Source organism: Erpetoichthys calabaricus, chromosome 5 (genome assembly GCF_900747795.2).
Source record: "Erpetoichthys calabaricus chromosome 5, fErpCal1.3, whole genome shotgun sequence".
Taxonomy (NCBI): domain Eukaryota; kingdom Metazoa; phylum Chordata; class Cladistia; order Polypteriformes; family Polypteridae; genus Erpetoichthys; species Erpetoichthys calabaricus.
The window spans coordinates 133,616,788-133,631,489 of record NC_041398.2 but is presented as its reverse complement, the minus strand read 5'-3'; the positions used below and the strand labels follow the sequence as shown (position 1 = coordinate 133,631,489).

The window sequence follows — 14,702 nt, the reverse complement described above, 5'->3', positions numbered from 1 at the left end:
CATGGTCACAGGGAACAGTAGCCCACCCCCCACACCACTGCCCATAAAATAATAAGCAGCCTGGGACAGGGTGCCAGTACATTGCAATTGCAATTTATATACACACATACATGCACTATTACTATACAAAGTTAGGGACACCATTTAACTCAACACACACATCTGTGGTATGAACATCTGAGTAAGTAGAGAAAAAAACAGCTCAGCCAAAGAGAGAACATGGAGATTCCATACCAGGCCAGAACTTCAATCTAGTTATCAAGAGTTGTAAGGCAGCAGCAATAACCAACGCACAAATAATAATAATAATAATAATTAAATACCTGCTATGAGTCTTTATGGTTAAATTATTTTCTTAGGTCGTTAGTAAAGGTCAGCATTTCACAACTGACAAGAAACTTCAAAGGCACTAAATCTGCAGCCATTTAAATGTGTATTCCATAGCAAATGAGGTGTAGAACTACTGGAGAAGTGAGGAGTGCTATTGTCCATAAAACTGCAATAGAATAGAACTGCTGTAAGCTTGTGACAGACTGGGATGATGGATACCCCTGTTACCACCTTTTTCCTTTTCAATAAGTCCATGTGATCTTTAACGGCCACCATTAGCAGTATCTCTATAGGGTCTTACCTTGCAAGTCTTAACTCTAAAGATACTGCCTTCACCAAGTTAAACCAGTTTAGCAATTTCCAAATTATAATTATAAAATATAAGCCACTGCTGCTTCTGATGTATTCCCTGATTAAAACGTGTGCAGATCAGTCACTTTTTCTTCATACATTATTTCAGGATAATTTATGAAGAAACAGTGGCAGGGCTATATTAATATATTTTAAGTGCCTAGTTTAAAGCTGAAATAATGACATCAAAACCCTTAGGGCGACATTTCCCAAACCTGATCTTGTTGACCCACTGTTAGTCTGCGTCAGTGATGAATAAGCTAACTCATAGCAACAAATGAGTTGTATTAGCCCCAATTTTTTTACAATCTGCTTTTGTTTTAATAAGAGGGTATCTTTTTTAAATGCCTTCTTTGGTAAAATTAGCTTCATAAAGCAAACAAACAAAGCCACTAATTTCACTAAGATTATCCTTTGATGATTCAGAAAGTGTCACTGGATTTATCAAGGGGTATTACTCACTCACATTGCATTGCTATAGGTCATGTCTAGAGTTTCAGTTCCTGTCTCATCAGTTCCTTCCACTAAAATTTTCATTGTATGTTTTTTTTCTGTTCTTTTAAGACCACAACAGAAAGGTAGACAAGGTAGAAATACAAAGCCATAAATGTACTACTGGTGCCATTTGAAGACACTTACTCTAAAGTAATGCACACATTTGATGTATTATCCCAGCCCAACTGACTATATTTAAACATATTCCTTCTGATTTTGATTTGTAGGTCATTAAATGAAAAAGTCAGTGCATTTGATATAGATTTCAAACATGTTTAATATCTTTCTTTTCCTAATATTCTTTTCCTTCATTTATAACTAAGAGGGTGACTCTTGCCTTTACTGGATTTCCCTACTTTGATCTCCTTCTCTTTGATTTTTTTAACACCACAATTAAGCAGATTTTGTTCAAAGAAGGAAGAGATCAGTTGATGTTTGACACTGAAGTGATAGCATTTACACAGATGTGTTTTGAAAATTTTATTATGGCAAGCAAGCAAACTATAACATATTATAGCCTATGAGAACATAACATCTGTCTGTGATCTGAGCTTTTGCTTCTTCATTCAGTCCACCAGTTTCAGGCAAATCTTAGCTTTAAAGATTTCTAACATCTACTAATGGTCCCTTAATGTGATGCAATGTAGATATCACATTTGAGCATTTGGGTTGGGGCTGGGAAACTCCCTTTCATAAAGTACTACAGGGTTTGCAAGTACGCTTCATGGTTGTGTAATGGAGAACACCTTGTAACCATATATAGAGGATGTGTTTAGATAGACAGACAGACAGACAGACAGACAGACAGACAGACAGACAGACAGACAGATAGACAGATAGACAGATAGACAGATAGATAGATAGATAGATAGATAGATAGATAGATAGATAGATAGATAGATAGATAGATAGATAGATAGATAGATAGATAGATAGATAGATAGAAGTTTATTAGTCCCTAAAGAAAAACTTAGTTTACCTTTATACCTAAAATATAGAAAATCTGTATATGGCCTATCAATCATATGATCAAGAACATTTACAAAACAAAAGACAAACAGGAAGATTCAAAGAACTATGCTATCCAGTCATTATCCATGTAGAATTACAAGCATCATTAGCAAAGTAACTAATGACTTTCCTAGCAAAAGTTAGCAGCAAGGATACAGTTACAGCTTTCTTCCTCTGCATTGCACTTCTGATCATCTTTACACTGCACACAGATTTATAAACCACAATGAATTAAGAAGCTTGTTGCCTTCTAGACTAATCATAGATTTCAAATCAGTTTTGCACATTACCTGGAATTGAGATATATTCTAATTGGCAAATACCAGCCACTCCGCTATTAATTTATTTAACCCATTTAATAAAGTTGTGGGTCATAGCAAGTAAGAGGAGGTATCAGGTGCAAGGCAACAACCGAACCAGAATCTTGTAGCAGTGCATTGCAAGGCCCACTTAGACACACCCACCCAAATGGGGCCACTTTAGAATCAATTAACATAAAACACATTTTTAGAATGTTGAAGGAAAACTGGAATATTCAAAGAAAACCTATACAGACATAGAACATGCAAACTCCTTACACGTATACACACACACACCAGGGCAATTCTGAGTCACTGATCAACTGCACGTCTGCAGAATGTGGAAGGAAAACTGATACACAATACTTCTATTATCCAAGCAGCTTAATCCAGTTCATAGTCAAATGGATTCTTGTTTTCTTCTGGAAGAATCGTTTGCAAGGTAGAAACTGACACTGGATGAGGGACCAGTCCATCTTTGTGCACATTCACTTACCCACCCACATGGCACCAATTTATAATCAGCCAATTAACCCATGGCTCATACAGTATATTTGACATGATGGTGGAACACAAGAGTACCTGGAACAAAAGCCCACACAGATAAAGGAGGAAGGTGCAAACCGCAAATATGCATTGTTGGGGCTGGTATAAAAACTGACAAAAGCTGATATATGAACCAAAATAATTCTGTATGCTTACATATAGAAAATAATATCTTCAGGAGTTTAGGGGGAAATTCCCCAGTCTTGGGAACACTGGTCACACAGTGGGAGCCAACATTGGAAAGAGCACAACTCACACAGCACACACACACACTCACTCATATTCATTCATAATTAGAAAATTGAGAATCATCAGTCAGTCTCATCTGCACATCTTAGGCATATCGGAAAACGGTGAACTTTCAGGTAAAACACCATTGCACAAATTAGGAGAATATGCAAATTCCTCACAGGTCGAGACTCACCGGAGGTTCACGTCACATCTCATGATGCTGTGACATTTGCCATAAGGAAGGAAACGGCCCTGAAAGGGGTACAAGCTCGCCACAGAACCCACTCACACATATTCTTACACTCGCATTTCCAATTTTAAATTGCCAATCAACCTACGGAAAAAATTGTGGTATCAACCTAATAATCTAGAATCACAAATCAACCTCACTTGCACATTTTTGGCGGTATGAAAGAAAAACAAATGCAAACACGGAGAGAATGTTCAAGCTCCATGTGGTAAACAACCTGGCACAAGATTTAAACCTAGGATACTAGATCTATGATAATCAACATAAGCCATGGAGACACTCCATATTTATATGTGCATACTATAATTATTTTTAAATTATAATTTAACTTTGTTAAAATGTCAAAATAACAAATCACCATTTTTAACAATATTTTTTAAAGTGGGGCATGAACAGTTTAATTGACTTGCTCAGGGTCACACACTGTTGGGAAGTGAAAAGGGAAGGTTTGGGTTACAGTATAATGCCATAACTCATTGACCAAACTGACCAGTTCATTACACTATTATATGTACTGTACACTCTTATGCAATGTAGATTAGTGGCTAAAGAAGTGGAATTTAGATCACAAGCCTTCAAAGTTAGTCCCCTCCAGTGACCCATTCTATAACCTTAAGCAGTTCACTTAACCAGTCATGACACCTGTTGTCAAAAAATACATGAAATAACAGAACTGTAGCTGTGTACTGTTACATTAACACACCAGAAAAATACTATAATACAATATAAAGGTTGTTTGTTTCTTTAAACTATTATATATGACATAATAATTAGTTAAGTATAGCTCTACTGATCATTTATATATTTAAATATACAGAATGCAGTGGGTACCCTTGGTTGCTGCCCAGCTCAAGCAGATGTGGTTCAAATCCCAGGTCAGACTATGTACAGTATGTTAAGTTACATCTTTTATGTGACTACTCTAATGGTAAATGTGAGTTTGTTCATGAATGTGCAATACAATGAACTGACACTTGGGAACTCCTTGTTAGGAGCTTGTTCCTAACTTGAGTTTTAGTGCTACCAGAACGGTCTTCAGCTTACTACAACCTTGAACTGGAATTAAGTTACTTAGAACATGAATTGAGGCAGAATTTACTTCTACATCAATAATATTTGCATTAGTCCTATCATATCTCTGTATAGTTTGCACTTTTTTCCTCACGTCTATGTTTGTTTTCACCAAGTACTTAAGCTTTCTTCAAATATCTTAAATACATAAATGCAAGGTTACTTGGCAATTCCAAATTGGTCTTGTGTGAATGAGTATGTGCATGAGTGGACCCTGAGATAGCCTGGTATCCCACCCAGTGTTAGCTCCTGCCTTGCACCCAAAACTTGCTCCTAGAGACCATGAAGTGGGCTGGTATGTTAGACAAATAGACGGAAGAATAGATGGATATCTTATCTCTCACACTATATCAGTAGTCATTTCACTGTCTACTCTGTCTTTTTCCTATTTTATGTAGATATATCTCTGCCAGAACGAACACCCACTGTATTAATAGACAAAAATTGTATTTAAGGCAAATGGATGGATTCATATACAGTATACCCTAAATTCCAAGAAAACTATCTAAACATGAAAATGAGACTAGAATAAGAGAAAAAGAAACGGAGCAAAAGAGAAGAAAATGGGTTATGTAGTAGATGGAATAAAATCTGAAACTAGAAAAAAGAAAAAGAGTAGATAGAATAAAATATGAAAGTAGGAAAATAGTCAAAGCTCACAAAGAAAAGAGAGGTATTATCAGACAGAGTGTAAAGAAAGAAAAGAAAAAAAAATGGTTATGACATTTACATAATAGGAAATGATTCTGAATTTAACATGAGGTTTGAAAATAAAGATTCAAAATAATCTTGCATTACTAAATTTACATGTACACTGAACATATAGTTATATGTAACTGGGAAGCACTATTGGGAAACAAAAGTAACAAATGTCTAACAAATGCTTCATTTGTTTGTGTTTTTTTTTTCTCTTTTAACCAACAGTTCTCAAATAAGACAATTATTATGCATGTGATAAAGATTTAATGGTGAAATTTTTAGGATTCTACTCTATTTTTTTTCCCCAGAGTGGAAGAAGATTTTACCTCTTTTTATCTTTGAATCGTGTACATATTGTGATTATATATTTAATGTCTTCAAGTAATTTCCATACAGCAATGCAGAACATCCATCTCTTGTGAGGAGCTGTTGCCAGTTATAGCAACACTGGACTCAAGACTGGAAAGAGCTCTGGACAAGACAGGGCACATTTACATTTACGCCCTCACTCTGTTAAAGGGGACCAGTTTAGCAATGGCAATTTACCTATCTGAATGTCTTTGGAATTTGGGAGCACATTTGGGGTACACATACTCATAAGACACACGTGTGCCAGGCATCGACCATGCCAGGATTTGATCCCATGATTATGAAGCCTTGAGGGCAGTTCTGTCACTGTACCAGCTTGATAAATACATTATATTGACATTTGTAGTGCAATAATTTAGTTTATATATATCAATGTCTTGCACTCTTTACCATGTTATTACAAGGACTTCTCAAATGTTATAATATATGCTTAATATGCTTTAATAATAATAATATATATATTAGGGAAAGAAAGAAAGCAAGCAATCAAGAAAGAAAGATTTGTGTTTTATAGATGCATTACTTAGCTTTGCTACGGGACTCTCCACATTACCACCCACCAGCACACCCCCACACGCACGTAAGGCTTCTTGATCCTTTGCCCGCGTCCCGGCAGGGCAGAGCTCTACATTGGTGGCACCGCCCCTTACCTCCTCTTGCACCTGCTACCCGTACACATTATTTACGCATCTCATGCTTAAGCGTCTCATTTCAAAACTCGCTTTCTCATCTGTTCAAACAGCCGCTCTTGCTTACCTTTAAATTGCTCCTTTCTAGCTGCAAACATCTTTTCAAAGCTTGCAGAAGAGGTGATAAGTAGCACAGGTCTACGTAATGACTCGTGCGAGTTAATTTTAATATCAAAAGGTCTCATGATAGTAGGGAGTAATATTTCAAAAAACGAGGCTCGTTGAAGCTCATTTGCATATGTCAAGGGGGTACTTACACGCGCTATGTATTTAAACAGGAGGCTAATCTGATCCGTTTATTCAGAGACGACACAAGCTGGAGATCTTCGTGAGCAGTGCTCACTCATAAGGAAGAAGCCCTCAGATTCCACAAAGTTATACTTACGGAGGCTGTAAATTGCATCGCATCGAAAATAATTTGTTCAGAACTTCGTGTTTTCTCAAAGAGGAACTGGCCGTGTAAGTGTTTGGATGTGAACAGTCTTCCTCGATCACAGACCTGTCTGCTTTTGGCTTACAGGCTACAATCACGCGACAGCCCGATTCACCTGGAAGCGATCGTTATTTCTCATGGCTCCTTTGGCCGAGCTAGGGAGTTTCTTCAACGGTTTGGAAAGCTTTGGACACGTCGGTTCTCATTTTGTGCTACCTCCTGCCGGAGACGGCCCTTTTCTAATAGGAGATCACTTGGCACAAGCCGAAAGACTGTCCCGGAGCGCGTCAGCCTCCCACCTGCAGGGAACCTTGCGCCGGAGGCAGCTCTACTGCAGGACAGGCTTCCACCTGGAGATACACCCTGACGGCAGCGTGCAAGGGACACGTAAAGACCACAGTCGCTTCGGTGAGGTTTATGCATTTTTAACATGATTCCGTTCAGCTGTCAATATTTAGGACCCATCGCACGCATAAGTAGAATGGGGAAAATGATAGTGAAATATCGGTGGGCGAGGACGCATTTGTCATGTTGTACCTTTTACATTTAACCAGTTCGACTGTTTTTATGAGTAATTGTTGTGGAAGATCAAACATCTGCGGTCATGGCTTTTAACTTTATTTTTGCCTTTATTCAGCCGTTACGTTTCCTCCTGTTAGATGTGGCTTCTTTGTTGGTTGAGTCACTGGTTTATTACGATTTATGTAAAGGTTAAGTCTCTCGAAGGACATCGATTTACTTTTTTTTTCTTATTTGTACTGCGATCTTTTCAAAGTTGCACTTATCTGTTATAAAATCAAAGTTGCGCTATGACTGACAAGCATGCAAATTATTTGTGACATACCACGCATCTGCTGAAACTATGCGTCCCCCATGCTGAGCAACATGCGTTCAATTGTTTATAGAGTTAATTAGTGCCGCACGTAGTGAAGATACAATCTGGCGTAGAAGCGACGAGAAAGATGCTGCGATTTAATCCAGCGACCCGTATTTTAAATGTCACGTCGGCCTGTTACTTAAGACTTAATCAATGGATAGAAGTGCTCTAATTTTGACCGGAGCTTTACTTACAAAATTTTGATTTGTGCGTTTCTTTTGGTCTAGTGTGCTAAACGTACTTTATGGAGGTGGGTCGAACGCTTTCATTATGAAAGAACATATATAATGATGAGCTAATTTATGGATTTCTTTTTTTCCAGGTATTTTGGAGTTTTTAAGCGTCGCAGTAGGACTGGTCAGCATACGCGGGGTGGACAGTGGCCTTTACCTGGGAATGAATGACAAGGGTGAACTTTATGGCTCAGTGAGTATTTCCTTATATATAAAATGAATACGTTCAGTTGACTATTACATTTCATTTTGAAAAGTGCATCCTCACATTTCCTCAACCATACTCAAAATACATTTTTCCTAAAAATGTTTTTATTCCAAACACATTCCAACTTTTTTTGATTGGTGGATTTATTTCTAAAATGTTCTAATACCTTGACTACATTCTCATTCCACATTACTTAAAAGCAACAACACCTGACAAGTTTCAACATTTTCCCATTTTTTTAAGACTGGGGAAAAAAATCTTCTGTGCTTCTTCACAGAAAACACTCTCTCCCTGTGTAAACTATTTTAGTTTCACTACCTCCAGTACAATGTGAGCTCACAATGAGAAAACCTTTGAATTTTTATCTTGATGAAACTGCTCAGTGACTTCAGGATTCACATATACACAGCCTTTCAAGCTGTTTGAATAATATAATATATATGCTATACAAATGTATTTGTCTCTATTAGCTGATCAAGTGTTTTGTGGTCCTTTCCCATTAGCAAGGAAAAAAGCTAAATGTGTAATGAAACAGACTCTGACTAAAAAAATATTGTATTCACTTTTAAATATATAAAAATAACAAAATCTATCAAATAGTACTAAACTTTCCAAAGTATTTAAATTTTGAGGGTGACTTTAGTTATGTCACTGTTAACCTGTTGTTCATAGGTAAGGCACAAAAAAGAAACATATAAATACTGTTATGTAACAGTGCATGTAATTCTAATCTTTTGCCATTTAAATTCTAGTAAAGAGCCTTGCCATAAATAGTCATTTATCTATTGTTTGTTTATTAAGTCTACTTTATCCATAGGGTAATTTTAAAAATATGTATACACTGTTTAGTGGTGGCACTGCGATTAGTACAGCAGCTAGCATACAGATCCAGTGTCCTGGGTTTGAATCTCAAGTCCGATTGTGGCTGGTGTCCATCTTCTCCCAGTGTCTGCATGGGATTTTCTTTGGGTATTCTGATTTTTCTCTTACAGTTCCAAAGTCATGCATGGTATATTCATTGGCTGTTTTAAACTGGCCACATGGGTGTTTGCATGAATGAACTGAGTCAGCCTGGTGCTCCGTTCATAACTGATTCCTACCTTGTACCTTATGATGCTGGGTTATGTTGTAGGCCATTGTGAACCTCAATTGGATTAAGCAGTTTGACAATATAATGTTATATATTAATAGTAAGGGCAGGTGAAACATAGATTTCTGTGGCTTCTGTGGGTTTGGCTAGGGTTGCTATAAGCTCCATTTACTATACACTGTAGCTATGTAGTAGTACCAGCAGGTGGCACATGTTTATAATCACTGCATACTGTATATCCAAGTTTGAAAATTATTGGGAGTTTCTTTCATTAATTTCATACTTCAGTATTACACAAGAATTGTCATAGTGTGAGAAGACAATCCAATTTGTAAAGTTCCTAAAATTATTTTACACAGAATTTACTTATTTATTTATAATTGATTTACAGTGTTTTAAGATCCCAGCAAATGGGAAGTGTGACCATGTTACATCTGTAAGATGACACTTGTGTAGTTTATTTTACAAATGTAATTTCCCAAAAGTATTCAAATAACTTAAGGTGAAACGTCTTGAGAAATTGCTTTGCTTGCACAACAGTTCCATTGCTTGTTTTCAGCAGCTCGTAAAGAAAAAAACATAAAAACAGAACCTCATACAATAATAAAATAGTTTATTTGCTCTTATTTCCATATACAAGTTTTGAAATATTGCCAGCCTTATTCCCCACGTCAGCCAGTGATACTGCAATAGTATACACCATAGTAATGAGATACTGCATAATAAAATGATCTCATACAACACAACATTTGCATAGACAATCTAGCAGTGTTTCTTAATCCTGCCGCAAAAACCTAATGCAGTTTTACATTTTTTAGATTACTTATTGTTGTGTATAATATGTATACTGTTTTTTAATAATGAATTTTATATGTATATAAAACTTTTTATAAAAAGTGCATACAGAACACACTTTCTTGAAGGCATTATATTTCACTCTGAAAGATTTTTGCAAGACTACTTTTAATACATAATTAACAATGTATTATTATTATTTTATCTAGGAGAGACTAACAGCCGAATGCGTCTTCAGAGAGCAGTTTGAAGAAAACTGGTATAACACATACTCGTCTAATCTTTACAAGCATGGTGACAAAGGGGGTCGATATTTTGTGGCTTTAAACAAAGATGGGACTCCAAGAGATGGGACTAGATCCAGACGACATCAAAAGTTTACACACTTTTTGCCAAGACCTGTGGAGCCGGAAAAAGTTCCAGAGCTGTATAGAGATGTGTTAGGATACAGCTGAGAGATACCTTATAACTCTTTTTAATAAAGAAGATATCCTCCAGCCATGTTTCCATGGAAGCAAGGTGTAAAAGAGTCACCTTCAGAAAGCAGCTGAAATCTCCCACAGGAAACTAAAGTTTGGGAGACGTAATCATGTTTAAGTGGCAGGAAGTTGCTCAAGAGATAACAAGTGCTAAGGGAAAAAAAGAGACGAATCCTGATCCACTCTAGTGATCCTGCAACATGAGGTAGACCAGCTGAAATTGATAAGTAAGTCATGCCCCCACTGTTTTGGAAACTGTGTTTTGCCACGTTGTACTAGAACCCCCACAGAGACAGGGGAGTAGTTAATGCTAATGCAGTGGAAGGACATGATGCCTGCAGAATGAATGCCTTTTTATTATAGCTGTGGCGGACTTCTAAATTCTGCAATGAAAATCCGAACTGTGAAGGAAGTGTGGGACTCGGGTGGAAACCCACCCATTCAATGCAAATTATGAACTTTTTTACTGGATTAATTTCCTAGTAAAGCTATACCTTTCTACAGTAGGCTTATTTATGCAATTCATGATAACATTTATTTATTTTATATATTTATTTATTGAAGAGTATATTTTTACTTCTATATATACACTGGAAAAAAACATTAATTCATGACTTTGTGCCAACAATGTACTCAGAGGCTATATTAATGAAAAAAAAGCAGATGGAAATACTATTTTTGTTACATTTTTAACAGATTGTAGTGTAGAATATTTGCAATGTATTCCTTTTATTGTCTTTTTTTCAGAAACACTCCAAAGGCAACAAGAGATCTGAAATGATTTGTACACCCTGCAGTACACACTGAGAAGGAAATTAAAGTGATATGTTTTTATTTAGTTTTTTTGTTTTGTGTTTTGATGACCTCCATGGATTCCATAGATTGGTGATTGGTTGTGCTATTACTTTGCTTGGGACCTTGCAGTTTATGGTACAGGTGGAACAGAAGTTTGAGATAAGTTACATTAAAAATGGGAGTTTCATCATGAATTATTATTCTTGGTATTTAAGGATCTTTCTTTCTGACAAAATGATTTAAAAATTAGTTTAAAATATAAATTATAGATTTTTTTTAACTCTATTAAGAATTTGAAAACCAAATCAGTTTTCTACATAATCGCCTTCGTTTGCAAAGCATTTTTCCCAACATCATGCCAACTTTTCAATGCCCAATTAAAACTCCCCCCCCCCCCCCCTTCACAGTTTCCAACGAAAATATAAAAGTGGGGAAACTTTTTGAACGTCCCTCATAATTTCGTAAAAGGGGTTAGTGCTGGTTCCTCATAGATTTAGGATTCTGAGTTTAAATTCCCCTCCCATTAATCACCCATGTGGGCTTTGCATTCTCCCTCCATGTTTGCCTGGTGTTTTTCTCTGGGTACTCCAGTTTTTCTGCCCAAAACATGTATTAAGTTAACTGCCAGATCAAATTTGGCCATGTATGTGGGCTTGTGTGCTGGACCGTTGTGCTGCAGGGGTCTTTTCCTGCCTTGTACCCAGTGCTGGCAAGAAACTGGTATCCTGGAAACATCTTAAACAGGATAAAGAGGTTTTTGGAATATTATGAATTTACTAATATCATTAAACTGGTCTAACTCACTAACTGTATTAACCTAGTTTGGAACTTTGCTATAATTATATTTTGAATCTTAGAAATAAAATATGAACTTGTAGTAATGGGGGGGAACTCCCTAAGGACTTTTATACCATTTCAATTTTTTATTACACAATAATTTTGTGCTTATCAAAGTAACATCCCAGAGTTTAACACTTTCATGCACATTTTTTTTTCTGAAACTAGATTCTGCCATATTTAAAATCTGTTCATTCATCAATCCAGGTCAGTGCCATGTGGGCCAGAGCCTGTTTTTTATATTTCAGTAGGTGTCCAGTGAATGCAATAGATCAGATACATGGGCACAGAAGTGCTTTATGCTTAATAGTGATAATTAAAAAGTATCTCAAAATAGTTTAGATAGCTGGCAGACACAGATAAAGTATTTAAATTCCTTGATCTGTCTTTTTTCAGAATTTACCTATTAATTTGTCTAAGCTGTTTATTCAGTTCAGGATAAAGAACCAAAAAACCTTGGACATAAAGTAGGACGTAACCCATTACGAGGTCCACTCAGACACACTACCATACCTACACTCACTACTGGGTCAGTTTAGAGCCTCTAATGAACATAACATTAATGCCTTTGGAATGTGAAAAAAAAAAAACAATAGATCAACTGTGCCTCAGTAGAAACTTAAACACAAACTCTGGAGCTGCACCATTGACCACTGTCCTACCATGTTTTCTGATTTAGCTTAATCCAATTTTAAGGTTGCACAGTCAGTCTTTTTTTAGGCTGTATTGGGTACAAAGCATGGTTAAGATGCCATTTAACTTTACATTCAAATCAAATCTATTGGATCATACTTCAAATAAAAAACAATTGACAGATACACTCAACATATCAGTTGAATAGTCTCCTTCCTTGATTTTTACATTTCTTTTTATTTTTGTTCAAGACTGTTATTACGAATAATTCTTTTGCTACAATACCAAAAAAATGAAAAAAGACAAATAAGTAAAGCTGTAAAAGACAGATAAGAAATTAAAATTTAAATAAATATTAATTAAAAAATGATCAGTTTAAAAAAAATGTAATGTTATCTTTGCGTCAATTATATCACAAACTGTTGGATGGTGGAGTTAAAATGAATGGACTCAAAATGCACCTTTCATGTATTACTAATAATTTGCATTATAACTACTGTTTTATGTTCATCATTAATTAAAATGCATTAGATAAATCAAAATTATATCTGCTTTTATACCTCAAAAGAACGGAAGTATTAGTCATCAAAAGACATCAGCAAAAAAGAAAAAATAATTGGAAAAGAATAAGAAATGGAAGAGCACGATCATGTCTATAACTGTTTAGAAAGAACAGTTTAATTGGTTTCTTATTTTAAAAATATTTTATCATGAAAAATAATTTTATTTCTGGACAATTTTTTATACCTTCAAATGTTTGAACACTTGCTATGCCTAGGTAATTGTTTAATATTCTAATATAAACTATCCGATCAGCTGCAAAAATATAAAAGAATGTGGCAGTAAAGCTGTTGAAAAACTTACTTTAAACTTCTTCTCTGAAATTCTACTCTATTTTTATAAATTCCTACAGAATAAAGGTCTAGCACATAAGGGACTATAACAATTAATGCATAAACACATAACTAATAAATGAAGCAACAAGATCATATGATTTCAATCTATAAAATAATAACCATTTTTTCAGGATAAAAACAGCAAAAGGCAAAAAAATAAATAAATAAAAAGCTTCTAGCAAATAACCCACAAAGCACTTTGCGAGAAGGAATAAAAAATGACCTTTAACTTGGTTGAGTCGAGTGATTTGACACTTGCTATAAAAAGGTGAGGTCAAAGCAATAAGGGATTAGGCAATCTCTGTTAATGGCCACTGAGGTGTGTGTGTTTGTGTGTCTTTCCAATAATACCATTAAACAAAGGCTGCCGAAGATGGCAGCGGCCTTTTTTATTGTTTTGATGCTTAACTTGCAGTGACTTTCTGATGCCCTCATCCAGTTTTTCCCAAATGCAGTGTGCTTGACAGACTTAATGCTACAAATGTGATAGAGTTGAAAAAGCATCAGGCTGATCCCCGCTTTTCATAAACACTTAACTTTGATAGTTCATAGGGCATAATATTTCTGTTTACTTTAACATGCATAATCAGTCACCTGAGAAGTATTCTTGAGTGAACATAGAGGGTAGAAAGGCCAGAAAGAATCAGTTTATTTTTAACCTGTTTCCTTTTAAATAAAGTAAAAGGAATGAGTGCATAAAAACACCTCTGTCTTGAAGCATGTAAGCCATGTGATGAGATCTCTGCATTTCTGTGATTTGAAGCCAGGGACTGTCTTAACAGAATCCACCTGTTTCAAGTAAGACTATCTCAGCTAGGCCAGGAGTCGGGGCTTTCCCATTAAAGAAGAAAAAAAAAAAAAAAAAAAGGTTTAAAACTTTTTACTGCTGCTGAAGGGTATGGTTTAGCAATCAGCCCTTTTAAGATAATCCTTTTTTATAGCAGGCTGGGTGTAATGTCAACACTAGGAATTAATTAGAAGACTAAGAACGTGGAAAGACAGATAACATTGTGAGATTACAGTGCTTAGACACAGGGTTCAATGCCAAACTGGTCTTTTCTATATGGAATTGGTATGTTCTAGTT

General features: G+C 35.8%; 1 protein-coding gene across 1 annotated transcript; it reads left to right on the top strand.

Moving 5' to 3' along the window:
- The first annotated feature begins 6,379 nt into the window (after positions 1–6,379).
- On the top strand, positions 6,380–11,294 carry LOC114651940 (fibroblast growth factor 20-like). Its single transcript, XM_028802045.2, has 3 exons — positions 6,380–7,182; positions 7,974–8,077; positions 10,187–11,294. Exons 1-3 carry the CDS (start codon positions 6,912–6,914, stop codon positions 10,430–10,432), a joined length of 621 nt encoding a protein of 206 aa, XP_028657878.1. The 5' UTR covers positions 6,380–6,911; the 3' UTR covers positions 10,433–11,294.
- The last annotated feature ends 3,408 nt before the right edge of the window (positions 11,295–14,702 follow it).